This window comes from Epinephelus moara, chromosome 3 (assembly GCF_006386435.1).
Source record: "Epinephelus moara isolate mb chromosome 3, YSFRI_EMoa_1.0, whole genome shotgun sequence".
Taxonomy (NCBI): Eukaryota; Metazoa; Chordata; class Actinopteri; order Perciformes; family Serranidae; genus Epinephelus; species Epinephelus moara.
The window spans coordinates 23,734,179-23,761,092 of NC_065508.1; the positions used below are offsets into that span (position 1 = coordinate 23,734,179).

The window sequence follows — 26,914 nt, forward strand, 5'->3', positions numbered from 1 at the left end:
GAAAATTAGCAAGACCACCCTGGTTGTCATATTTCCATCACTGCCGGAGCTGGAGCCGATGAATACCCGTAACTAATACGGAGTCATCTGTCCCGAGATTTAATGCTGATTGTAACCTTTACCCTAAAAGCAAAAGCCAGATGTTAGCGAGTGGGTGTTAGTGTTTTTTTTTTTTTGTTTTTTTTTGTCCAGTTGGGAAAGGGGCTTTACTCTCAGGTCCTCTTTTCCAGCCCGGTGCCATGCAGCATTTTCTCTTCCAGGATTCAACATTTTCAGCCAACATGAAATCTGTTTATATTTTCACATAGAAGCCACGTAAGGTGAACAGTCGTCATTGTGCTGTGCCTCAGTCACTTTCCCTAGATTATATACTTGTCAGCCTGATCCAGGATGCCCTATAAGCAGCATTTGGCTGCCTGTCCAGACTACTCAGGGGTCAGACCTTTTTAGATGTCATTAGAGCCATCAGGGAGTCAGCTTGTACGGCAGGTTTCGGGCAAAAGCACTTTACTACAGCCGCTGAACACTCAAAAGCCAGACAACCTTGCTGAATCTCTTTAAGGTGTCAGGCTCTTTGTAAGTGCCTTTTTTTTAACTTCTTGCCACATATGTTAAAGTAAACAAGATATTGTTAGGATCATGGTATAGTCTTGCAATTTAAATCATAGGCATTCCTCCTGTCAGCCAGTTATTAAAGGAATATTTTACCTTGACTGATGTCATATTTTTCTTCTGACAACAAAGGTTAAACTTGATTTTCTTGTTTGTCCTGACAGATAGCATTTCCATTCCCTTTCCAAGGAGTGTGATGACTGAATATTCCCACAGTTATATTTAGTAATTTAAAAGTATAATACTTTTTTTCATTTACCTGAAATCAAACCCCATTTTTGATACCATTTATGGTCGATTTGTTTTTCTGAAATAGATCAATTCAGTGTAATTACATTCTGTAATGATCTCTCTATCGACTTTATGCCTTCCAGGAACAAGTGGGTGCTCCATCTCTGTTGTTTTAGCCTTTACTTCCTGTGTATACATGTGGGAATGTGTTGTGTCATGTAGATTGACAAGTGCTGCTTGTGATCAGTTTGCGCCTACGTTATACATCTGACAACGTTTAGGAAAATAGAGACTTTCTTTTACAGCAGTTTGGCAAACATCGGCCGATTTCGACACTGTAGCATGGCACAGCTCTGGGATCAGCTGGTATAACAGTCATTGTGACTGGTCAGAATATGTGTGTATATGTGTTTAATTTTAACATCATAACAGAATGCTCATTTGGTTGGGCTTGGACTTACTGTGTTACAATTGCATTATACGTAATTATACTATCAATAAAATCTACGTTACATAGCTGACATAGCAACCTGTGTTGGTAAATCGGATTCTGTATGACCTCTTCATGACTTTAAGAAATGTAGGATAGGCTTTGTGAACCGATCAGAACTGCTTTTGACTTGTTTTTCTTACACCCAGCAAAACCAACCTAAAGTGAAAATGTAAAACATGTTATGGAACAAACAAACAAACAAAAAAAGAGAAGGTCAGTATAGTTATTGTCAATATTGTTTCTGTCTTACTGTATTCAGAATGAGAGGCTTCACAGGGAAACCACGCAGCATGTAATCACAGCACAGTTTATCTCATTAAATCAGCCTCGTTGTTTACTGCTCACTCTCTTTACTTTTAGCTGTAGTAGAATCAAACCACGCTTGCTGTTACCACGGTTACCATGGGTGTCACCAATTCAACCACGGCTGAAATCTTATACATATTATAATATTACAGCATCTTAAAAACAGGGCACCGCGACCTGTTGACAAAAAGCTCATGTTAATTTGTTTCCCGTCACCGTCTTCATTAGAAATAGATGAGGGAAGATGTTGCATGTGCAATTGCTTTTAACTTGGGTGGCTGGGTGCCGCGTTGCATCCGTGGCATCAGCTTTACTCTGCTGTGCATTACAAAATACCACAGCTTCTGCCCTCCGATTCAGAGGCAATTTCATGCTCTGGAGTCCAATTTAATGCGGGAGTAACGTATACATGTACACTGTGCCAAATGTTTGTGTTCAGTTTGCAGTGATCAGCTCTCTAAGGGTTCTTAAAAAAGATATATATATATACACATGCTTGGGTTGTTGAGATAGATCTAATTAGCCTACGAAGTCTATCAGGGTCAAAATAACAAACTCGCTGCAGCACACAACACAACTCAGAGAATCTTGAATTCCCTTTGAATCTGAGCTCTGCGTCTTTAACGGGCTTACTGCCTGTATTTCTACACTTCCAGGCTTTCTGCTCTTCTTTGTGCGTCTGACAAGCCTCATCTCATGCACAGTTAAAGAACACAACATGAAGGAAAAAATACCATCATAATATGTCATGACCAAAAGTGAAGGATTTCCCCTTTGTGCAGGAGAGCTAAACTAGTGCAGCGGAGTTATTTTTAACATTCCCAATCGCATCTTGTCATTTAACATGGTGTGTAGACTAGAGTGGTTGTTTTGAGCTTTCCCCTCATGTCTATGCTGGGAGTGCGAGCTGGAGGCATGAATAAACTCAGCAGTCTCGGTTAAGCTGTAACAACAACTGACAGTCTTCGCCTGCAGCTTCCTACAGGGCTCAACACTCAGGTGCATTTACTACACCTGCCTCCAAGAACCTCGGAGTGAAGGAGAGACTCCTGCCTCGAAACATCAGGCCTGTTTCACTGCCTGTGCAGAGAGAGAAAGAGAGGAGAGAAAAAAGGATTATCCGTCTTGTTATCTTTTAACAGCAGTCTTATCTTGATGTCCTGCTGTAGTGTCTCCCCCACACAGAGGACAGGAAGGGACTGTCTGTGTTGTTACACTTTCACAAAGACCTCATTCTGCCTGGACGGGAGTGCTTTGGACAGGATGAGAGGCTTTACAGAGAAGGGAAGTTATAAATGCATTTGAAAGGGAATTGATGTTTTAGCAGTTATTACAAAGTACTTGGTCAATACACCATTTATGCCCTTGGGGAGCTTTCAGCTGCAATCGGATATCTTTTCACTGAAATAGGCTGTGTTGGTCCTTTTAGCCTTTAAATAAAGTGTTCTGAATTGAATTTGACGGCATACTCTGGGCACCAAACACATAAAGGGCCGTGTATTTTCCACCAAAGTCCAGAAGACCACCATCATGCAATGTCCTTCAGGCAGGGGACCTAATTTTAGACCAGAGCCTGGAGGAAACGGCGTGAGCAAGACAGACTCATTGACTGCCTCCCAGCCAATCTAGCTGACAGCTTCACACATGCCTGTGCACTACATGGAAAATAGGTTACTGTGTAAATCTACCATAGGCAGATAATGTATCTTCATCTGCAGCAGCCGAGCTCCTTTGTCCTCCATAAAACATGAGAAAATCAGCTGTAACGGAGGAAACTGAATCCCTTCACAGCAATTTTTAACCAGCAAACTAACTCAGATTCAATGGAAATATGTCTTTTTCTTTTTCTTTAAATTTCCCATCTTTGTAATAACCTTTTTCCACCAAAATTAAGCGACCAATGAAATCTTTCCAACTAACGACCTTTCTGGTTGACTAACCTTATTCTATTAGGGAGCGGCCCTACTTGATTTTGAACAATGTCTGAGCACTGCTTGTACAGAGATGGAAGGTATTTTGTAACGGCCCGTTGTTGCATCGCACCGGCAGAGAGGTTAAAATTAGCACTTCCAGCATGGTGTCATATTTCCATCATTGCTGATCGGAGCTTGAGCCGACAAATATCGGTGATCACTGCATGCATTTGAGTCATTTGTACCTGGAGTGAATGCCAATTGTAACCTTTCCCATTAAATATAAAAATCAGATGTTAGTGGGGGTTGTTTGTCTAGGGGGAAAGTAGGCTTAAGGTAATGTAGATGTCAGTGAATCAGTTTTAAGTTATTCAAAGCAGTGGTCAGACTTTTAGATATGCTGCACTCTATCTAAAGGAACAGGGGAGGAACCCAGGAATGTATTGGGAGGCGTTTGTGTTTGAATTCTTGGTACTTCTATACTTGCCTCTGTCTGCAGTCTGGCCTCACACCTTAATCCTTTTAGTGGTTTGGCAGTGAGCCATAAGAGCCTCTACCTCTCCATAGGTGTTTACTTTACATACAGTTTGTATATGTGTGACTAGATTTACCACCTAAGCACCTTTTTGTTAAAACAATGTTAAGAAAAAAACCCCCCAGAGATGCCAGAGTCAGTGATTAGTTTCAGATGCTATGAGGAAATCATTTCTTATCGCTGAGAAAGGCATATCTGACTAAAGCTGCCCTGTTCGTTCTCACAGCCTTTATTTCAGTGGTGCAGTGAAACATTCAGCCCACCTCAGCCTGAGCAGATGAAACTGCTGAGCTCTGGAAATTCCAGAAATGTGAAATTGTTTCCCTTCCTGAGGAGTTTCTGAGTTTTTGTAAAAATTCCATCACTAATGACGTTGAACACCAGGCTTGTTAAAAGCTCCAGAAAAAAACTCTAATCCCTAATTTTGCCCTGTGTTTCAAGGGAAATGTTCTAGTTTGATTTTCACGCTCTATTGCTTAAAGCTGACTTCTCATGTGCTCACCTCTCTGACATAATTAAGCACGGTCGTGAGAAACCTTTGTTTGCCTCTGTATGCTCACACATTTTGCTTGTCTTCTGCAATGCAAATGAGTTTGTATGTTCCCTGAAATGTGAACTGTGTGGATCGACTCTCCAACACGTCCTACCCCACAGTTAAAACCACTCTGTGAGAGTCCATCATCAGTCTGAATGAAGTAGCTGCACTCTGCTGCACTTGTGTCTCAGTGTGTGATCAGCGATGCTGCCTCCTGATCACAGTTGGCATTGTGCCCTGGGGCCCGGACAAAGGCTGGGGCTGGGGCGCCGGCAGGGGCCTGGTCTGTATCAGACACTTTATTTGTTTTGGGGGATGGGGGGGATAGGATAGGCAGCGGCGTGGCTGCCTCCCCCTCAGTGAGGAGAAACTCCTGTGTCAGGAGAGAGAGAGACGCCCTGTGACTACACCCCACTGAGACATTTGGCTTTCATTTTTTTGCTTCACAGTGAACTGCTGGAAGCTGCGAACACAAATACATGCCTGTGAGAAGCATGATGTCTTTCAACAGCCGTACCCAGTCCTCATCTGTTTTTTATTTTCGATCAGCCAAAACATTTAAACCACTGACAGGTGGCGTGAACAACATTGAACATCTTGCTACAATGCAATGTTCTGTTGGGAAACCTTGGGTTCTGAATGCCACCTGACACGCTCCACCCACCTGAACACCAGTGCAATCCAGCTACCCCTCCCCCTCATAGCAACAGTTCTCCCCAGTGGCAGTGGCCCCCCAGCAGGACAATGTGCCATGTCACACCACAAAAACTGCTCAGGAATGGCACGAGGACATTGACAGAGAACTCAAGGCATTGACCTGGCCTCCAAATCCCCCAAATTCCAGTCTGATCAAACATCTGTGGGACATGCTGGTACCCCACCTCACAACCCACAGGACTCAAAAGATCTGAAGCCAACGCGTTGGTGCCACACACTATAGGGCACCCCCCAGAGGTCCTGTGTTCATGCCTTGACAGGTCAGAGCCAAGCCTGGTCCAAGGAGGGCCCACTGTAGGTTGGGGGTACCACTGGGGTACCAGCACGTCCCTCAAATATTCGATCAGGTTGGGATTTGGGTATTTGGAGGCAATGTCGACACCTTGAGCTCTTTGTCCCATTCCTGGGGTCATTCCTGAGCAGTTTTCGTGGTGTGGCATGGTGCATTGTCCTGCTCAGGGGGTACTGCCATCAACAAGTGCTGTTGCCATGAGGGGGTTTACTTGGTCTGCAACGGTGTTCGGCTGGGTGGGGTGTGTCAAGTAGCATCCACATGAATGCCAGGACCCAAGGTTTTCCAGCAGAACACTGCACTGTAATTGTTTGTGCTACTCTTTGCTAGCGCACAGTAAATATCCTTTGTTCTTTCAATAGTGGGTTGTGTTGTTAATGTGCTAAGTCCCTTACTAGTGTCTTGAAACTGTCCTGTGTCCTGACAGTCTTTCTGTTTCCCCTTTTGCATGACGAATACAGACTACCACGGCCTGCTGGTACTGAGAATTATTTCCTCTCATGCAGGCGCAGAACATCTATGCTGGTTGACCGTTGGCTGTAGTCTTTGCGGTGTGTTCAAGTGCCTCTTTTTGGCCGAGACACAGCCGCTGTGGGGCGAGACAACAGTCGGCCTTCATTGGCACTAATTCTTTGATGTCAGTATTTGTGTGTCTGAGTCTTAATATGCATCCTGGTGATCTTGTAATAACTGGATGAAATAAAAATGTACTAAATGCACTATTTTGACATTGATTTGCCGGACCACCTAGGAGGTGGTCAGAAATGCATTTCATCACATCAGCAACATGTGGTTTCTGTGCGTCTGTGCGATCCTCAGACATGTAAGCAGGTCTGATGTGTATGTGAAAAGTCAGATTGAAGTCTAATAAGCATATTTGGATGCAATCTAATGCTGATAGCAGATGTAGCAGGGACGATAATGTTGCTGGTGGGCAAATGCCTGACTGCTATCTCACCCCTCTGTTTTTACTTTGGCATACGCTGTCTCCATGAAACAGCGGCTGATGATTAATTGAAACCTCTACCTGATCCATCATCCCTCCTCCTGCCCCTATAATGATGATGAAGTGGCAACAAAGACACAAATGTGTGTGTTTGTGAGGCATCTTTTCTGTTTTGCGCTATTTCTCAACTCATGCAAACTGCTTTCACGTGTTCACTAATTACTTGCAGAGAATTGCTTTGTTTTTTTTTCCCCCTGCAAAGTGAGGAGGACATGATTTTGTAATTACTCCTTTGGCATCACTGAAGAAAACACTCCAGCTGTTTCATGTTTGTATGTCCTCTGTGTCACAACTGTACCTCCAGACAGGCTTTTTTTTATATATAAACAATGCACACCAATGTATCTCTGAACCAGCTCATATACAGCACTTCCATTTCCCTTTGCCTCTTTTCTGCTTTAATTTCCTCCTCACATGACTATGTTGGCACATTTTACTGTTTACTGTTATCATCGTGCTATCTGTGTGCTGCTCCTTGGACTGGCGTCTTGCCTATCGGCTTTACGGCACAGCCAGCCTCCATAATGTCACCATCTCCCTATGTCCCTGGGCTCCAACAAATCCTAAGGGACACAAGCCTTTTGTATGTGTGTGTTTTTCCACAGGTCTCTGAGACACCGGGGGGTCTTATCTGACTCTCCAGGGTTCTTAAGATAAATTCGCCTCCTCTCCCAGTGATGGGGGATGGGATGTATGGTTGGCCAGGACTGCTTTTTAGTGGGTTGTGTCTAGCTTTAGAGTAATTCATGGTGGCAGAGAGGTTACAAGAGCAGCATCTGCTTAAATACAGTGTCCTGTACCTCGTTACATGCCAATGGATTCTATAAATAAGAAGTAGTAATCCCAGGGCCATGACTTCAGAGCCCCTGTGATTAAGACTTTTTCATTAACCAACCATTAAAGGGACAGTTAAAGAATATTATTTTTCCTCTTACATGCACTATACCCTTGTTGGCTGAGCTCAGTGGTGCTAGAACAGCAATGTCTCTTTCAAGAAACCATGACCTGTTTTTTCAAGATAATCCACAGACTTTGTTGTGAGCAATTTCACGTAGGAACCATTTTCTTCCTACTGAGCTACATCTGCCAACCGCATCATCGTGCAAAAGAAGGCGTGCATCTACTTCTATCTCATCTAGCACCACCAAGCTAAGTAACCTTACAGCTCAGCCAGCAAGGAGGCCATTAATGTTTACATCTTGCACGAGCACGAGGCTCTCATCCATGAGTAGATGGGTGTATTCTTTTGGCGCCAGGAGCACCACATGTCAAGTGCCATCTTGTTCCATTATATTAGAGAGAAGGCAGACATCTCTACCGCCAATATTTTCAACACTCGGCAACTCAAACCAACTCAAAAGTCATGGCCCTGGGATTTGTACTCCTTATTTATAGAGTGCATTAGCATTTTACAAGGTGTAGGACAGTGCATTTAAGCAGATGCTGCTCTCCTAACCTCTCTGCCACTATCAATTGCTCCAGAGCTAGACACACACCACTACAAAGCCACTTGGCAACTCGCACCAAAACAATCCAGACTGATAAATAGCACTACAGGTAACAGAAGAAATACAGTACATATTTTGATTTTGGGGGGAACTGTCCCTTTAAGGAACAAGCCATTGTGAATTCGCCTTCCCTCTCTCCCTCCCTTCCTCCTGCAGGTCCTTTATTACCTTAATTGCCACAACTGAGACATCAGTTTTTACCAACCTGATGGTGGGATCACAGATCTAATTTGATGTACATGAAATACGATATTAAATTGCCCCATTTAATGATTGGTTGCTTTGGACATTCACCGCTATGGCGTTAACCACATCCCCCATAGGCTCGTCTAAGAGCTGTCAAATGCTCAGGCGGTGGAGTAAAGTGCCTGTCATTCGTCACCCCTTCATCATTTAATGTTCAATTATGTCAAAACAGCCTCCAGGTCATCTGCACTGGGAATTGATGGCAGCTCTGTGTGGCAAGTGGAGCTTTCAGGCTGCATTACAGCACAATCAGTATGGTTCAACAGTCCCGGCCCTCTCTGCAACACTAAATAAACCACAGCCAAGCTCGCTCTCGGGGCACCCACATTGCTTCAAATTGAATAGTTCCAGCGGGGGCACTGGGGCGAGCATTCAGAGCCTTCTTTTTGAGCAGCGACCAAGTTATGAAGTTATCCTCCGCTGTGCCCGAAATAATTGATGTTCCTCGGCATGGTCACAGGGGATTGGCTTGACTGTTTTATGATGGGAAGAGCGTCTGTGCTGTTTAATTTGCTCGCTCCAGACTAGAGCCCCCCAGACTGCAATTTTACTATAATGAATGTACATCCCACCATCGTTGCCCATCCTGGAAATTGTACCACACTTTTCAAAAGCTCTGTCACTGTTGTTTTCTTTTTGTTTGTTTGTTCTTATGAGTGAGATGCTTTCTTTCCATTTGGTTGAAAATAATAATTTGTTTTGAAGATTGTTTACTCTGTATGAGGTTTTTTTTTTTTGGCAGGAAGCACTAAATTGAAAATATTTCCACTTGCAGTGTTGTTTATGAGTAAAAGATGTAAATTCAAGTTTGGATATCGTAATTCTAGGATGCAGCTTCCCCTGCTGAACACACTCATACATTTCTATGTTTGTAGCTATTTAGCTGAAAAACTTCAGTATTAGAGCAATGCTTTCACTGCCGCTGAGGCTTACACCAGACTCAACGCAAGTCTACCTGCCTTCAGCAAACCTTAAAGAAGGTAAACAGAAGTAAATCCCAGTGTGGCGTCTTCCACCTCAAGCTTTTTCTTCTTGATGTTGTTGGGTTGTGCCTAAAATAGCAGCTGCCTTTATCTCACCATGGTAAGACTTTGCTTTTCAGACTTTACTCCCCAGGATGCTCTTTGAGGTCAAAGGGTGGAGAAAGAGGCTTATGATCCACTGTGGCCCCTGCTTAGGCTCTCAGGGTCTTTAGCTTGGTAGCACAAGGGTCAGGAGTTTCAGGGGTTATTGTTGTCTGCTGAAGCTGCTCCTTACCCTCACAGCTTAACATCATGTCTGCCGAGAAGACCTCTGACAAAACACTTGCGTAAATGGTATCCATGTCACTGAGACTAATCTTTCGTGGCTGCAGACTAAAGCTATGGTAAACCGCTAAATGGGCCAAGTGATAGTAGCTTATGGCAGATGTATTGGTATGGGTGTACATGTTGGCTGACACGTAACTGCATCACAGGTTTGATGTAATTTAATAGCAGTCATCATGGTGTAAATGACAGAGCACTGACAAGTTGATGTTTCAACTGTTTGATATGTGTGTTGGTCACAAAGATCTAAGAGATCAAGATTGTTAATGTTTTGTATTCATGTTAGAAAAACGCCACTTTGCAACCCACCTCCACCCCAGCTCCTCCTTTCCATGCTGTGTCTGACTTATCAATGTCATTTCTGTTTGTCATTGATGCTGCTCTGTTCTGTTCCCGGGGGTATTTGCTGCTGCTCTCCCTGCCTTAAGCTTTCTATGTAGGCGCATGGAAGGGCAGTGAGGTTTGCTCTCTCTGCCTCAGGCTTTTGTTGTTTGCACATGGAAGGGCATAGAGGTGTGCTCTCTCTGCCTTAAGGCTCTCATGTAGGCGCATGGAAGGGCAGAGGGTGTGCTCTCTTCACCTTAGGCTTTCCACATAGACGCGTGGAAGCGGTTTTCTGCGTAAGCCTAGGAAAGACAGAGAGGCCCCAGAATGGAGCCATACCTCCAAATATGATATTGCAAATGTGGTCCTGACTGAAATGTAGATAATAATGAAAAATGTCCATCACAAGTTATCAACGCCCAGAGTATGGATGTCACGAAAACCAATACTTCAGTACCAGATTCTGAAAACAATTCTTCTGGACCTGACAGGGCAGCATATACGCTCAGAATTCTTCTAGTCTGATTTTAAAAGCCGAAAGAATAAGAAGAATGCCGTCACATCTTACATGTGTAAGAGCTAAAGAACAGCTACAATGGAACTGGACTTTGTTGACTTCCACAAATGCTTTTTAATGTCGAAGTAACGTTAACTTCCCTTTTCACGACTCCCCCTTGTGTCTCCACCTACTTAACCTCTTTCTCCCTCTCTGCCTGTCTACCTCTTTCTCTCTCTCTCTCTCTCTCTCTCTCTCTCTCTCATGCCGTCTTTTAAGCGCCACGGCAACCTTCTCCGAGGGATTGGTTGCCAGGAGACAGGATTCGCTCCCCATTGTATGCTGACAAAGGTGGAGGGGGTGGGCGGTGGGGTTACAATCAGCAGGACTGGAGAGAATTGGAGGCCTAGGGGACTGGCACTCCACAATCAGGGGTGTGTTGTAGAGGAGGGCAGGCAGGGAGGAATGGATGGAGAGGTGGGGTGGGGTGAGTGAGTGAATGGCAGTGGGGGGGATTGGGTGGAGCACGCTGACACCCTAAATTCCTCTTGTTCATTCCCAGTCTCCCAGTAACCACGCTGGGATGTGCTGTGTCAGACAGTGTGGTGGAGACTGGAGGGAAAGAGACACTTGCAGAGACACAGGCAGCCATGAATAGTTATTAAGACAGACTTTTTAATTAGCCAGCGTGCCCTCCCCCACCGCTCGGCTCCCCTACTACGAGGACACACACACAGTAGGACACGTTATTACTCCAGCAGCAGACACTGGGCTCAAGGAAGTTGTGTGTGTCTGGTGTACATGCCCGACTGGATTTAACAAGTCGATTTTTCATAGTTTTCCTTAGACTGTAATGATGGTCTCTCTTATCAGCCGATTATATTACCTTGCAAGAAGAAGGCCAGTTTACTTTAGCTCTGGTGCCATTACTCTAAATAAAGACTGACGGCCACCCTATATAAGACAGTAATTATATTGAGCGCTCTCTCACCGTGGCAAAGACTTTGAGCTCAGTAAAGATCATTTCTGCTGTGAGTCACATGCTCCAGGGTTCACACACACACACACACACACACACACACACACACACACACACACACAGTAGGTACAGTGTGTGCGTTGATAGCTCATGGTTACTGATTAACACTGTGAGCTACATGGTTACAGAGTTATTTGTGTTATTCCACTGTGAGAAGCTGGTGGTAGGGGATGATATTTCCAGCCAGGGATGTTGAAATCCCCCTCAATCAATCATCTAAATTGCTATATTCAGTTTACTGTCATGAGGGCTATTATTTTTTAATTAGTCATCATAATATGCGATCTTGACCTGACTATCAGTTTCTCAGCCATCTTTTTACTAGGGATGTTTGTGATGAATAATTTCCCTGACAATTAAAGGTTCAGCATGTATCATTTAGGGCGATATATACTGGTAGAAATGGAATATAATAAGTTTCTTTTCTTTAGTTTATATTCACCTGAAAATTGTTGTGTTGTGTTGTGTTGAGCTGTTTATATCTACACAGGGAGCAGGTTCTCATTTCTGGAAATCACCATGTTGCACCTCCATGTTTCTACAGTATCCCAGAATGGACAAACCAAACAGTGGCTTCAGATAGGGCCATTCGTGTTTTCAAGTTGGCCAGAAAAACACTGATTTATAATGTGAAACTGCTTTTTTTAGTGTTTTCATGGGGTTAAATGACTGGGTCTGTTTGTGTAGGAGAGGAAGAGACCCAATAAAAACCTCTTACACGTCTGGATCTTAAGTTACCAGAGAAAAAAAGTGAGCACACGTTAGCAGGTGCTGGGCTAAGGGCTGGTCTCCAACATGCCAAACAGCGTGGGAGAAACACTAATTTGTAAACTGCTTTATTTAGTGTGTATACCGGTTTTAATCACCTGAGGTCTCATTTATGAAACAATGCATAGTATCCAAACTACAAATGTTCGTATGAACGAAAGCCAAAAATGGCGTGCGCCAAAAAATATTCAACAGTTTCTACAGTCAGGGTTCCACCTCACCATCTGCGTCACCAATGTACCCTTTCCAAAATGTTCGTAAGCATGGGTCAAAGTTTCTCCCACCAAGTCTGGTTTTATACATCACAACTTTTGCGTGGGAAGTGGCGTACGTCTCTTTCAGGCCTCGTTTTGTGCGTATGAGACCCCTGTCAGTTTGTTTTGGAAGGGAAGAGACCTCTGCGGATAATTCGGCACCTGGTAAAAACCTCCTTAACAATGATCACTAAAGGAATTCTTACCAGAAGATGTTTCAGCTGGTTGCATTGTGTGTTCCTCCTCCTAGTCTGAAAGTTAAATCAATCAATCAAATCTGATTAACAACACCCACACAGTCCTCATCATGCAGATGAGCTAGGTTTCAATGTTTTAATAATTAATACCTAAGGGTGTCCTGAAAACTTTAACTTTGATGGTGGCACACAAAGTAATAAATATTTAATGCTATAGAGAAATACTGAAGATTGAAACCTAGGCTTTCAATTAAAATTGTTGAGGAATTTGTGTGGATCAGCTCATACAAGTTTACACTTTCAAGTCTTTGTTATTTGTTTGGTGTTTATTCCCGATGTGTTGTTCAGATGGCAGCCACTGATTTGACAGGGCTTACCTGTTCATGTAATCTTATCTAATTTCCCTTCTTCCTGCCCTGATTATAGGCCCTGTTTTATTGTCGTTTTATTAAGATTATTGTTTTTTACTGAGCTTGTTTGCCCATTACTGTGATTTATATTTCATGGAAAAGATGCCATCTGGGTGCTTCCATGTGAAGTGTAAAAACGTGGCACCTTTAATTTTCTCACAAATGCCTTTATTGCTAAGGATGTTTATTATATATAATGTAAGGGCTGGGATATGTATTTATTGATGTTGCTAGATGATTTTGTTACTAACTTGTGACAAATCTTACTTATTGTTTCCAACATTGAATATTCATGACTATATAAGCAACAAGTTCACTAAAATAACATGTATAGTTTTTATTTAAGAAACGTTTCACACTCTAAAGAACTGGAAATATAAGAATACAGTCAGTGAGAAATCATTGTGAAAAGTTCAAAAGCACAAATATAAAAATCTCTCTTTAGAAGTTCGATAACCAAAACTGATCAAACTTAAGCAGAAAATGTGTGCTTATGTAAGACCAGGATTTTCTTGGCATTGAACATCCACCTGCTTTGCTATAATTGTGTATTTACTGTGACTTTAAATAAACTATCCTAATTATCTCATTTGCATGTACCCCAGTTCCTCTGCACAGCGTTTTACGTGCAGTAGATGGATTAAACAGGTTTATTGGTTCCTGTCTGCTGACTGAATGTGGAATTAACCTTAGATTACACTCATGGCGTGTATGTTTCTCTGCCATGACACTGCTGTCACCTGAGCCTCCACACAAGCAGGTTTATAAGCAAACAAATCTGTTTGCCAGTGGAAGGGATGATATCCTGAATTGGCACTTTTTCCCGTTTGTGCAGTGCTGAATTGAAAAGGCCTCTGGCTGAACTGTAATTTAAACAAATGCTGCTGAAGGCCTCGGAGGTCTGTCATCGATTTAACAGGTCCATCAGACAGTGTCCCTTATTGCCCGTCTCTGATAAACTGTTCCAGCTGAATACTTTCTTTTTCCTCACAGAATGCAATTTTCTGCCCTTTCTAAGCAACTTTGAAAAATGCCCCGGATCCTTTAAGTGCTTGATGAATTGACACAGCTTTCCGTCATGCAGATGCCAAGCTTTGTATCCGTTCTGACAGTGACAGACACGTATCTCAGTTCTCTCTATATTGCTCCCTGTTTCTCTTGCTTCTGCTGAAGGCGATGGATCACTCCCATCAAGGGCGTCTGTCAAAATCTGTGGGCTGAAACGACCAGCTGCAGCACCGACGGATAGGGAATAAAACTATGCTTGTGCTTTGCAACCGTATCAAGTGCTTACAGGCTGTGGGCTTCAACAATAGTGGGTGTGACTGAGACTGTCACTCTGTATATGTGTGTGAGCCTCTGCAGTGTATTTTCATTCAGTTGTCTGCTGCAGCCCAGAGGGAAGTGAGTTCTGAGGCTGACACAGAACTGATGGACATGAGATGCGGCAGGAACCTCAACCTGTAGGTCACACCCTCCCTACCCTGAGGGCCAGGATCTAGAAAGTTCCCTCACACAAACAGCTTTTAACATCCTCTTTGTCTCATATCACAGTCACTACAACTTGATATTAGGGGTGTCAACGGTTAACCATTTATTGGTTAACCAACAAGGACATTTTTATTGCTTCTCTTGAGTTAAGTAGTGGTACTTGCACTGTGCTGTACCCCATTAAGAACAAAGCTTAATTCTACACTGATTAGCTAGCCTTGGCCGCTCTGCACTTTGCCCTGAGTTATGGTGGCAGGAAGGCTTTTCTGCGGAAACACTGTGCCCACCCTCCGGTCTCCTCCCAGGTCTGAGTCACGTGGCTTAATTTTGCAAAACCCCTTTAGCACTGCTAACTATGTTATCACTGTTAGCTCTGTTAGCGCCGTTAGCAGCGTCAGCATGGCTGGTGGTGCCTATACATGTTAATTAACAATGCTAAAGGGGTTTTGCAGCACAAAATGAAGCTGCTTGCTCACTGGGGCTACCTGATGGAGACTGGAGGGTGGCCACCATGTTTCTGCAGCAGCGCCATCCCACCACCAAGAGTTGGGATGATGTTACTAACAGTATTCATGGAATGAGTGGTGCTGCAATCTAGCTTCCACACGACCCAGACGGGCCTCTAGGAAAGCAGCTCAGCCTTGTTTGCAGTTTTTTGTAGTCCATAATCCATGACATCATCACAATGTAAAGTCTATGAGCCGAGTGGGAACTTGAAGGCAGAGCCAGCGGGAGAAGCACCACCGCACATATTCAGTAGGCTGCATAACGTGGAAGTAAACCCAGAAGTGCGAAACTTTTTTTGGCGTATGTGCCAGGCGAGCAATTCCATAGGACTGAAAAGGCGCCATCTTAGGATCCGGCATCTATTGACCTGGGTGGTGCACAGTGCAGAACAGCTAAGGAAAGCAAACCAGTCGAAACCGGAGGGTGGGCAGTGGGCACGATGCTTCTGCATGTTAATGTGGCTCGCCGGCTGTCTGTCAGGAAAGCTAACAGACAACAAAATAAAAAATCGAGACATTTACATCACAAAATATTAAAATGTCACCACCTCTTAATGGATAGCACTTCGAAAAGAAGAACTAAAGCTCACTGAGTCAATGAAGCACTAGTCGGTTTTTTTTTCTTTCTTTAAAAATTAACCAGTTAGTTAACGGTTTAAGGGTGTTGTGCTTTCAAAACCAAAAATTAACCGAAACTGTCTTGCTTTCATGAATATACTTTCACCTTCAACTTGCTCATCCTGTTTGTAGATTTGATTGAGAGCTGTCAGGCTGGGTAGAAAACGGTATGTAGTCAGAGGGTGAGTACAGCCTCAGTACAATTATCTGCAAACAATACAACATGCATAATGCGCTTTAGATCCTTTGTGGTCGTGCAGATGCGTGTACTCTTGTTTGTTTGTCTTTTATGGGAACCTTGTAATCAAAATAGAAACCTTTCCAGGAAGAGAAGAGAGGTTAACAGAGTGTTAACAGTCGGCAGTTTTGGCTCCTGTTTCACCAATTATCTGCGAGTCGTCTTCATCTGCCAGCGAGTGTAAAAGCAGTGAAATGAGATGCAGATGTAGCAAAGAAAAATGATACGGTTCTTGTGTTCTGAGATGGGAGTGAACGTTCTCTCCTTATTATCAGCAGAAAATTTCAGTTACACATGTTTGGTGTCATTTGCAGGACGTGATAAGTATTTGTCACACTGTTACACATTTCAAGCGCTTTTTAACAGCAACATATTGTGGTGATTTTTTTTTTTAAGCTGTTCTCCCCTCCGCTTGCTAACTGGAAGGTGGCAGGCTGTCAGGAGGATTTTAATGTGTCGAGGCAGCATGTGACAACTCCATTCTCTATGGACTGTGTTCTTGCCGCGGCTTAAGTCTCTTATTGAATGGAGAATCTTAACCCAGTTGATGTCACCAGGAAATTATGTTTATTCGTTCTAAGAATAAATGCTTAGGAGTCTGCTCCAGTTTGGTGATGGGCTGCAGTTCCTTTTTTTTTTATTATTATCACCATTCCTTCAGCTAAGCTGTGTTCTGCTCTATTAGTGTCTTTTTTTTCTCCACTGTGTGATTTGCAATATGCATATTTTAAGAGTTACTTCTCAGATGAGATGTAGCCATATTTATTTCATGAGTGGCACGTTCCCTGAATAAAAACATTTGACTGCCGGCTGAAAATGTTTCCGTAAAGCAAACAGTTTCATCAGCTCAGTTCTATAAGATGCAAGCAACAGAATTTTCCTCCAGCGGAAAGAAAACGTGAATTTAAAATCTGTAGTTATTTTTCACACTGTTAAAAATAAACATCACCAAAAAAGAAGTGAAAACATGTGGCTGTGTGTACTGATGGTGTGTCGGTCTCACAGAGCTTTCACTCATTTGGTCTTATGATGAACACATTTTAATGAATAAGGAATATGCTTAAAAAACGTAAAGTGAAGGCCATTTTTGCCGCCAAAGCTAGAGAGGAAAATGAGATCAAATTGCATGAAAAGAACTTGAGATGTAGATGAAAAATTGATGCCTGATGAGATCTTTCTGGAAATGTTGCGTGTAAAAAATCACGACGGGCTAATTAACAGAAGTTATAGCGTGCATCATTATGTCGCTGAGCGGTTTTAATATTCATATTCAAAATGTCACCTCATATTGTCCTGAGCTGTGGCGGTAAATTAGAGAGGAAAAGTTATCTACCCTTGAGCAATCTGTAACACTCCATCACTCCCAAATGAGATGAAAAATGATTTATTAAGAAACGTTTTAGCGCATGCAGACTCAACGATCCTCGCGGTCCAAGGCTGGTACAGATTCAGGGAGTGTGCACTGTCGGAGGTTTTGAGCTTAACCAAGCATGCACCACCTATCAAAGCCTCATTCAGTGATGCTCTCAGCTCCCCAGTTGCCTTGGGTAGATGAGCCACTAGGTCTGAACTCAGGGTGTGTGCAGCTCTTGGAAAGTGATAAAAAGTGTTGAAGTCAGGTTCCTCAAAAAAGGCCTGAGGTTTAAAGGTGTTAAAAACTCTTCACTTAACTTTGCAAAAGTCTTGAATATGTGCTCTTGCCTGAAGTAGGTACTTACGTGAGTTATAAAATATTTTTATAGCTGATTGCAGGCTGTTGGGAGAAGTTACTTATAAACTAAAAGTGGGATTGTTGCGACAGCAGGTTGTCCTTTTTTATAGAGTTGTAGTCCGCACCATCAGGCCTGCAGCAAACACGCACTGTCACTGCTGCCATGCATTAGCTAGGATGCTCATCATCTCATATGCGTTGACTTTAGCAAAAACAGGTGTGGAATTGCATCAAATGTGACATTAAAACACTGCAGAAACCCTGATGTAAATGTAAACTAGTCTAGTTCTTTTTGTGTATGTTGCGGTGCATTAATTTCCTCCCTTTGTGTGTCGCCGTCCAGGTTTGGCCTCTGGTCTCGAGATCACAACCACCGGGCCGACATCCATAGAGAAGGCCAGCGGTCAGAGTGTAAAGCTGGACTGCCAGTTCACTCTGGCCCCTGAAGATTCTGGACCGCTTGATATCGAATGGAGCTTGCTGGCCTCCGACAACCAGAATGAAGACAAAGTGGTACGTGTCGACGTTCCCCACAAACATTCAAAATACAGTTTGATTTCAAAGATGGCACATGAAAGTAACGTCGGCAGTTATGTGTTCTCTGATCGGCTCTTATATAGCGCAGTTGTCTTATCTATGTTCAGAGAAGTTCAGCTTTGTTCTCGCTTTTTTCCTAGGTAGTTGATGGGATCTTTTCCAAGCTGGTCTTCCGTACATCGCTTCCTCAATAATACCTCAAAAACAGAAATGAATGTTTAACTTATTTCATTTGTGTAAAGCCTTTAAAAGTCCCTCATTCGTCAGTAGTGTGTGTAGTTTTGCAGTTTGCATTGGTACGATGTACAAGAGGTGAAATACATGCAGGCTCTATTGTAGGTGTGTATTTCCTAGGAAGTATACAGTACACAAGACACATGTAATTTGAGCCACGTGCAGTTCTGCTGAGCATGAGTTGTCTGCAGTGTTCTCACAGACACATGGTGGGAGCTCTCTTTATCCCAGGCAGTGTCTTTCCTTTCCAGCATGGCCCTCAGCCATGGAGAGAGAGCGCTACACAACTCTGCAGGATCTCCACATGCCCTTGGGACTTTCACGGCCACAGAGACAGATTCTTGTTACAGATCGAGGCTACAGAGGTGGTATCCTCTCCTGTGGCTCTCTCCTCTCCCACCTCCCACCTGTCACAAAGCCTTCTCATCCTTCTCCTCCACTCTCTGTTTTCCTCTGTATCCTGTGGCTTTAGTGGGTTTTTTTTGGCCTGAATGTTAGAAATAGGTCACAGGCTCATCATTTTGCTTCTCTGTCGTTGTCGTCCACTCACTGTCCCTCTCTGTCCCTCTCTGTCCACTGACCCAACCAGTCCTCCTCTCACTCTGTACTCCTGCTTCTGGTTGCTGCTTTTTCAGTGTCTGGACTTGTGCCATTATGGAGACACTAATTATCCCCATCTATTTGTTTTTGACCTACTTTGTTTTCACTCTGAGCCATTAGCTGGAGTAGAGAAGGAAAGGGAGGTGGAGTTAAATGGTCTGTCTTTATTGTTATTCTCAATATATCAATGGTTCATATGATGAAACATTAAAGGAGCAGTTTGCAGGATTGTGCCAGACATTTTCCTCTACTTATAGCTTAACAAATTACATGCAACATTATTATTTTTCCTACTCACTGTTGGTTTAAGACGCTGAATCTCCCGATATAACATTTCAGTTGAATATCAGCCTGCATGCATGTTTTCTCAGCCGATCATTGTTAAAACAGAGCAGCTAATGTTGCTGTAGTGAGAAGTTAGCGGAGTGAGATACCCCTTTAGGCAAGTAACGTTACGTTGTGTTTTATCTCGTCATTGTTTACATACACCATGTGTTTTGTCTGTTGATCCCTTTATTCTCAAAAATCAAAAATATTTTCACTCTGCCGATTTATTCCCAACTACATAATGTTATCCTCATCGTCTTTCTCTTTGCTGCTTGCCAACTGCCTGCCGCTGTTTGACAGTGACACAGACTTTCAAAATAAGAGCATATCCTGAAGCTGACGATATTAATCGATGTTTCACTTTGATTGTCGATCACTGAATCGATATATCAGTCCAGATCAATGGATTATTGCAGATTACAGCTGAAACTTCTTCCACATGCCAAGCGTGAACTCCTAGTAGAGCTTAGATTCTCTGCCCGAGCCCGAAAGGGTCAGGCCGTAATTTCCCGCCACTATCCACGGGCTTGGACGGCTAGGACCTAGGTGACGGCGCCACTGGTCGCGCACATGTGAGTTATTGACGGTGACAACATGTGTGTCGGCTTTGTCGAGTGTACCAAGTGCAGCACAATGCTGGTATATGACAGCAAAAAGACGAGGACATGAAGAAGGCTTGCCATGGAAAGAAAGATGAGAGTCAGCCTGAGTGTCGTATCCTTAAAAAGAATGACAGGTTTAAACCGGGCTCGGGCTCATAATTACAGTTAAAGGGACGGGCCGGGCTCGGACAGAATATGCACAGGCTCGGGTTGGGCTCGGGCTGGATTTTTTGGGCCCGATCTAAGCTCTAACTCCTAGACGTTCAGAAGGTTTTACCAGGAGCTGAATTATCTACAGAGATCTCTTCCTCACCGAAACTAAAGGATCTGGTGTTTTTAAACTGGCTTAAACACTGAATAAAGCAGTTTCATGTTATAAATTGGTGTTTCTCTGACACTAGGTGTTTGGTTGGTCCATTCTCGGACGAGGACCCGCTCCCTATGTAGATAGAAACAGCTCATTCTAAGGCATGGAAAACACAAAGAATTTTATTTTCATCTGATTATAAACTAAAGAAAACATCCTTATTACATCATATTCCATTTCTGCCAATATATCCCCCTAAATCCTCCACTGGACTGTTAATTTCACTGCTTTTTAAATGTCCTTATTTTTTACTGTTTCTCAGTAAAGCTAAAAGGGAGCACAGAATTTAGTGTGGGTGGTTCCCCAGTCGGGCCTCTTCTTCTCCATGTCTGAATGCAGCTGTAGAAATATATCAAATGTTCCCATATTGCATCAGGTTCCACTGTTTATTTTCTTTATTACGTGCCGTTTTTGCTGAGGTCTATCTGCACACCCATTAATGCTGCCAAACCTTTGCAGGAATTTAAACCGTGCAGACATCTCTCTCTTAACGTATTTGTTCTCCTTGACCTATCAGATCTCGCTCGCTATACACACACACACACACACACACACACACACACACACACACACACACGCTCACATTCATATAGCCTTTAACCAATATGAAGTCATTCTCTGAGTAAATTCTTTGTAATTAGCGGCATATTAGCTCCACGGGGCTGCTTTAATATATGTGACAGTGTTAAATGGGATTAGGCAGATCTGCAAGGACCAAAGCTACTAGGTCAGGCAAGGAGACGAGAATGAGGACTAAACTTTATAGCCAGAGGCTCCCAGATGCTCAGAAACCATGGTGAACCTTTGCTCATGTGGCTAGAGCCAATGAATCCAGGCCGCTCTTAAAGGGACAGCCACTATCAGATAAAACTTTTAAGTGCAGGATCAGTCCACAGGATCATATAACTGGACACTTGAAGCCCTAGTTTCGCAAGCGCGGAGATGGGTTGTGTGGAAATAACCCTTCACTTTAAGAGCTTTGTTCATATATTTATGAACCATATATTCCAGTTTCTTTGCATTGATGCAATCAGAGGTAACGCCACAGCGTTATCTATTCAATCCCATGTGTGGTGGATAATGATGGCCTCCTTCATTTGACATATCCCACATATCATCAGGGTCTTTTTGAGGGTGGTGAAGCATAGCTAATGCATGTTGCTGTGTTGGGCTTGAATGAGAGATGCCAGGCATGCCTACAGTAACAGTCATTAGCATTTGGCTCTCATTGCCTGGCTACAGATTAGCTGAAAGGAGGGTACGCCCTGAGCGTTTGCCACCACTGTGAGAACAATGAGGAAAACAATTATGAAAACTGGTTATGAATGGCGTGAATAGGGGAGGAATTTGCTCGGCAAATTCAAAATACATAGCTTTATCCCATATCACACAAACCGTCTCTTTTGTCCTTGAGTGCAGGAGCAGAGCCTTTTGTTTACTGAATTTATTGTGACAGGAATTTGTACATGTTGACAAAGTACCGGAGGATTTGGACGTAAAGCTGTGACTCTCTGGTGAAAATTGCATTGTTTGTTTGCGTATCAGTGATGATCGTGAATGCTAATGCCTACGTTTTGTCACATCCTCTATAGCCTCGATATTAAAGGACACCTGGTCCATTTTCAGGTAGTGATTCAGCTTTAACCTTGTGAGGCAGTTGTGAGCTGTTCCTGTGAAAGCATGCAGCAGCAGCACTTGGAGTCATTGAAGTTAAAAGCCTCTGTGGGAGCGCAAAGACACGACGCCGCGCTCCCCGAGCTCTGCAGGTTGTTTAGAGTACACAGGTATCGCAGCTCCATGCTTTGCCTCTCAAATGATCCGCACCTCTTCCAGCATCACATGATGATGACCTCATCTTTACATGTGTCTGATGAAGCCTGGCCAATAGAGGTCTGTTACCTCTGCAGCATGATCCGTCCACTGAGAGCGGCCAGGCCAGGTGGCAGTTGTATCATTGAATGTCCTACCTGTTATGAAACGCAACACACAGACAGTGGTGCTCTGCTGTCCTTTCCAGCCCCCGCCAGCTTGTCTAGTCATTTGCCCTTTTCATTTTCATTCCCCGGGCTCTTTATGGGATTTTTTTTTTTTTCATTGGATCATGATTCTCAAGGTTATTGTGCAGTTCAGATGTTTTCGCTAGAGGTGTGCCTGTGTGTAAGCATTCTCATCTGTGTGCCTGTGAAGTGGCTCAAGTGAGAGTTCTTGTCTGGCTGAGCTCGGGGCAATTTAATTTCCTCTCCTCCGTGGTCTCATCTCGCATATTGCTGTTATTACTGCTGATGTTCTGATCCCCGGTGAAGTTAGAAGGATATGATTCCCTCCCGTGAGTGCCAGGTGGAATTCTAACCACATTATCTGTTTACATGGCTAATATGTACAAGATGAACATGGCGACCGTTGTTGAGCACGCCTGCAGTGCAGCTCCAGGAACTCGCTTGCAGTCGTAGCAGAGAGGCAACTTGCTGCAGACACACCACAACATCCCTGACTCCCTTTGTTTTGCTCTTCTCGTGATTCCTTTAAGTGCTCTGTCTCCTCTGATGGGTTCATTATTCTTCCTCTCCTCCTGCCATGTTTAGTTTTTCCCCTCTCCTCCTCTCTACCCAGGGGTATTGCTGTGCGTACGCCTTGCGTTGATCATGGCACAGAAAAGCCTGTTGATGACTGTCTCCATGGAAATGTAGAAGAATATGCCAGTGTGTGTGAAAGAGAATGAGAACTCTTTTCATTGTTGTTTGCCTTTCTCTTAGCCTCCTTGTTCTTTTCCTTGTGTTTTTGTTTTCACCCTCCTCCATCAGCGCAGCTACTAGCTAAGAGGCTCCACCTGGCCTTTATTTTGAGGCATTTCCTCGCTGCTTTCAACCCAGACTGTGTGTGTGTGTGTGTGTGTGTGTGTGTGTGTGTGTGTGTGTGTGTGTGTGTGAGTGAAGGGGGGTCAGACAGAATTGGGGGCTGCTGCTCTTTGTTGACACAGCAGGTGTTGATTTGGCTCCACAGTGGTAGCTTTGTTTGTTCCACCTTCATTCTTGTTAAGCACAGAAAGGGCAGAGCAGCACAGGCTGCCAGGCTGAAGGGCATTGCAGAGATAAAAGAGAGGGCGCTTTCTGTCTTCCATATATTTTGGTTGGTTCAGTGAGCAAGGCAACAACTGTCATTTCAAGGCCTTTGTTTTATTTGTCTTTTTAGAAGGACGTTTATGTTTTTTTGTAAACAGGTAAGTCAGATGTGAGTGTTTTCCACAGAATTGGAATTGATGTGTTGAGGTAACTGGATCAGCAAACTGTTTTACTCTATTTTTTAGTTTTTGTGTGTCCCTTTGTGGTCATTCTGCGTCCCCTCTCTGAATTCGGAGGTTTTTGTGGGTCTGTGAATGCATCACAGGTGGATCTCTTCATGAGTTTTTCCCTAGCAGCAGTTTGTTTAATTTAAGGACGCATTCACACTGGCGCTATTTGGTCTGTTTTAAAGGAACCCTGGTCTGGAACCCTGGTGTGAACGCTCATTCAAACTCTGGTGCGGACCAAATGAGCGAACCCTGGTCCGCTTGAAAACTGGGGGTCTTGGTTCACTTGCAAATGAACTCTGGTGCGGTTCACATACAGTGGGAAATGCAAAGGGACTATCCAGCGAACCAAATAGAGGAAGTGACATAGAGTGCATTGCATTTTGGTGTTTGGTGTTTTTGTGGTGACCAAGCCGGTTGAAGGGGATGGATTTCCGGTTTTGGTCCTGGCCAATCGAAGAGCTGGGTTTCCTTCTTCCTCATGCTTTTTTTTCTTCCTGGTCGGTGGTCGTTTCGGGCAATACCGCCCCCAAATGACCAGCTGTTGTAACTGCGTGATGTTGTCCAGGCAGTTTTGTCTGCTTTAAAAAGTGCAGTGTGAAAGTGAACCGATCCAAATGAAGGTGTGAAATTCCCCGGCCAATTGAACCTAGTCCCCTGGACTATCCTGGTGTGAATGCACCCTTAGATGTGGGATTGATTAGTCCATCAGTACGTTTACATGACATCAGAGAAAATCAATTTATTGTGTTAGTTTGACTAAATGTTTAAACTTTTAAAATACATGTAAACATGTTAGTCCGACTGAAATCGTACTAAATCGGACTAACACACCCAAAAAATTCGACTGGGAGTCGAATTACTCCTGCGCGTATACAGTTAATCGGACCCAAAATGGCCGAGGTGCTCTGTGCGTGCCCCACAGTGTCCGCCCCGGGCTTTAACCTGGAAGTCAAAAGCATTAAATATGTAACAGAAGAGGAAGCCAGTAACAAAATGGCAAAATCTACATCCAGAGCTGCGCATTTTTGGACGGACGAGATGCACAGAGCTGTAAAATTGTCAACCATGGTACCAGTTTGCCACTAGCTAACCGCAGTTAACGTGTTTGTTGATTGTTTGGTCTGTCACGTAATAGGTTAACCGGTAAAAGGTCCAACACTATCAAGCTGAAAGGGGGCATATCGAAATCTGTCCTAGCAGAGTCAGACATACTTCAGTCAATAGGTCGAAATAATATTGTAACGTGGCTTGGGTATCATGATAATATCGTTTTGTGGATCCTCTTGTGATTCCCACCCCTAATCAATATGTGGCAGCCAATGCTGATATCATGGCGGGCCGCCACAAATACATGAACCAGTGGGAAACTGTGGATACAGTACATCACTCTAAGTAGGTTTAAGCTCTTAACTCAGGCTGTCTCTCCTGCTCTCTTTCTCCACACCCAGGTGATCATGTACTCAGGCGACAGGCCCTACGAAGACTACTACGCTCAGATGAAGGGCCGAGTCCACTTCAACTCAGCTGACCCCAAGAACGGCGACGCCTCCATCAACCTGACGGGGCTGAAGTCAACGGACTCAGGCACCTACCAGTGTAAGGTGAAGAAGGCTCCCGGCATCCGCAGCAGGAAAATGCTGCTGATCGTCATGGGTGAGTGGAACAAACCACTGAACACGCTCTGGTGTTCGGGCTCTTTTTCTCCCTCACAGGCTAAATTCTCTCTGTACACGCAGGAAATGCACCACATCACACGGCCTTTGCCCTCCTTGGCTGTTTTGATGTAATCCTTTCTAAAATCGAGTGCGTGACCTTCCTGGAGGCTGCAGAGCATTGCCCCCTTTGTGATACAATTCTGTATTCGCCCTAGATGCTCTGTGATTATGTCTAAAATGATAATCCTGATTTTGTTTTTTTCACTAAATATTGGGGTCATAATTTATAATTTATATCCATATTTCTATTAAGTAATAGTCTCGATGAACACATTTTATTACTTCTTTACTTTAAATAGACTGAATGTTTTATTGTTGTTGGTATGCAAATATTTTTCAACACGAGCTATACTCCCATAATATTAACCGTGAAAACTCTACAGGGTGTCTGCAGGCCCATAAAGAATCTTCAAATGTTTCAAATTCAGTATTTATAAATGGAATAAGTAAAATCCTTGAACGCTTCAGAAAAGTAAGGCAACAAAAAGAAAGTAAACCATAGGGCAAATACAGGCTACTGAGGCCTCAGACAGAAACATACGACGGAACAAGCACGAGACAATTTAGGGTGGGACAAAGGCCATTTTGAAAAGATGGGTCTTCAGTTGTTTTTTAAGTTACTAAAGAGGCCGCAGACCGTAAACCTAATGGACGTGAGTTCATGTGTTGGAGCCACTTCTTCAAAGGCATGAGCATCTTTTGTTTTGAGTCTGGAGCAGGGGACAGCCAGTAGATCCTTGTCAGTAGACTTACGGGACCGACTGATGATACATGGATGGAGGAGGTCACAGATATATTCAGGTTCCTGACAGTGGAGGGCTCGATTCAGAGAAGATTTGTTTGGACAAGTAAAAAGAGAATTACAGTAGTCCAATCGGAAGGACACAAAAGCATGGATAATCATCTCTAGCTCAGGTCGAGACACCACGGACCTGAGCTTTGCGATATTTCTTAGCTGAATAAAACAACTCAAACAACTGCTGTACAAAAGAAATGAAAGGAATAAAATGCCATGTTTGGGTCAATGATTTAACATAAGTGTGATTTAACATGTAGGCTCATGATGCCTCACTGATAGTGATAAATTTTACCCCATTTTTGAGATAGAGGAATTGACACGGGCAGCTCAGGTCTTTCAATTTTCTCTCGGAGTGCCTGTTTGCACTTTCATTTTGTTTTAACTGCAATGAAAGTAGGGCATGGTAGTTCGGGCCAACTGAAATGTATGCTGTCACTCCACTGCTGCATGTTTGTGGAGCAACTTTAATAATATAATTAACAAATTATGGAAAAGTTTTAAAATTCTGTTTATGAAATTGTGTGGGAACCCTGAATATTAGGCCTTAAAAGTCATTATACAGTCTTAAATTTGAGTTAATGAAGTCTTAATTGTCGCAAACATGTTAACTTATTTAAACACCTTTTAATTTGTTTGTTTTTTCAAAATGAGTCAAGCTGCTCTGAGTGAGAGTCCACATTTCTGATGTTAC

At 43.4% G+C, this 26,914-nt stretch overlaps 1 protein-coding gene across 1 annotated transcript in view; it reads left to right on the top strand.

Moving 5' to 3' along the window:
* cxadr (CXADR Ig-like cell adhesion molecule) overlaps positions 1-26,914 on the top strand; it is a 54,742-nt gene that overhangs the window by 14,175 nt on the left and 13,653 nt on the right. Inside the window, exons 2-3 of the mRNA XM_050040305.1 lie at positions 18,097-18,266; positions 25,158-25,362. Coding sequence (XP_049896262.1) covers positions 18,097-18,266; positions 25,158-25,362 — 375 coding nt within the window. The remainder of the gene's footprint in view (positions 1-18,096; positions 18,267-25,157; positions 25,363-26,914) is intronic.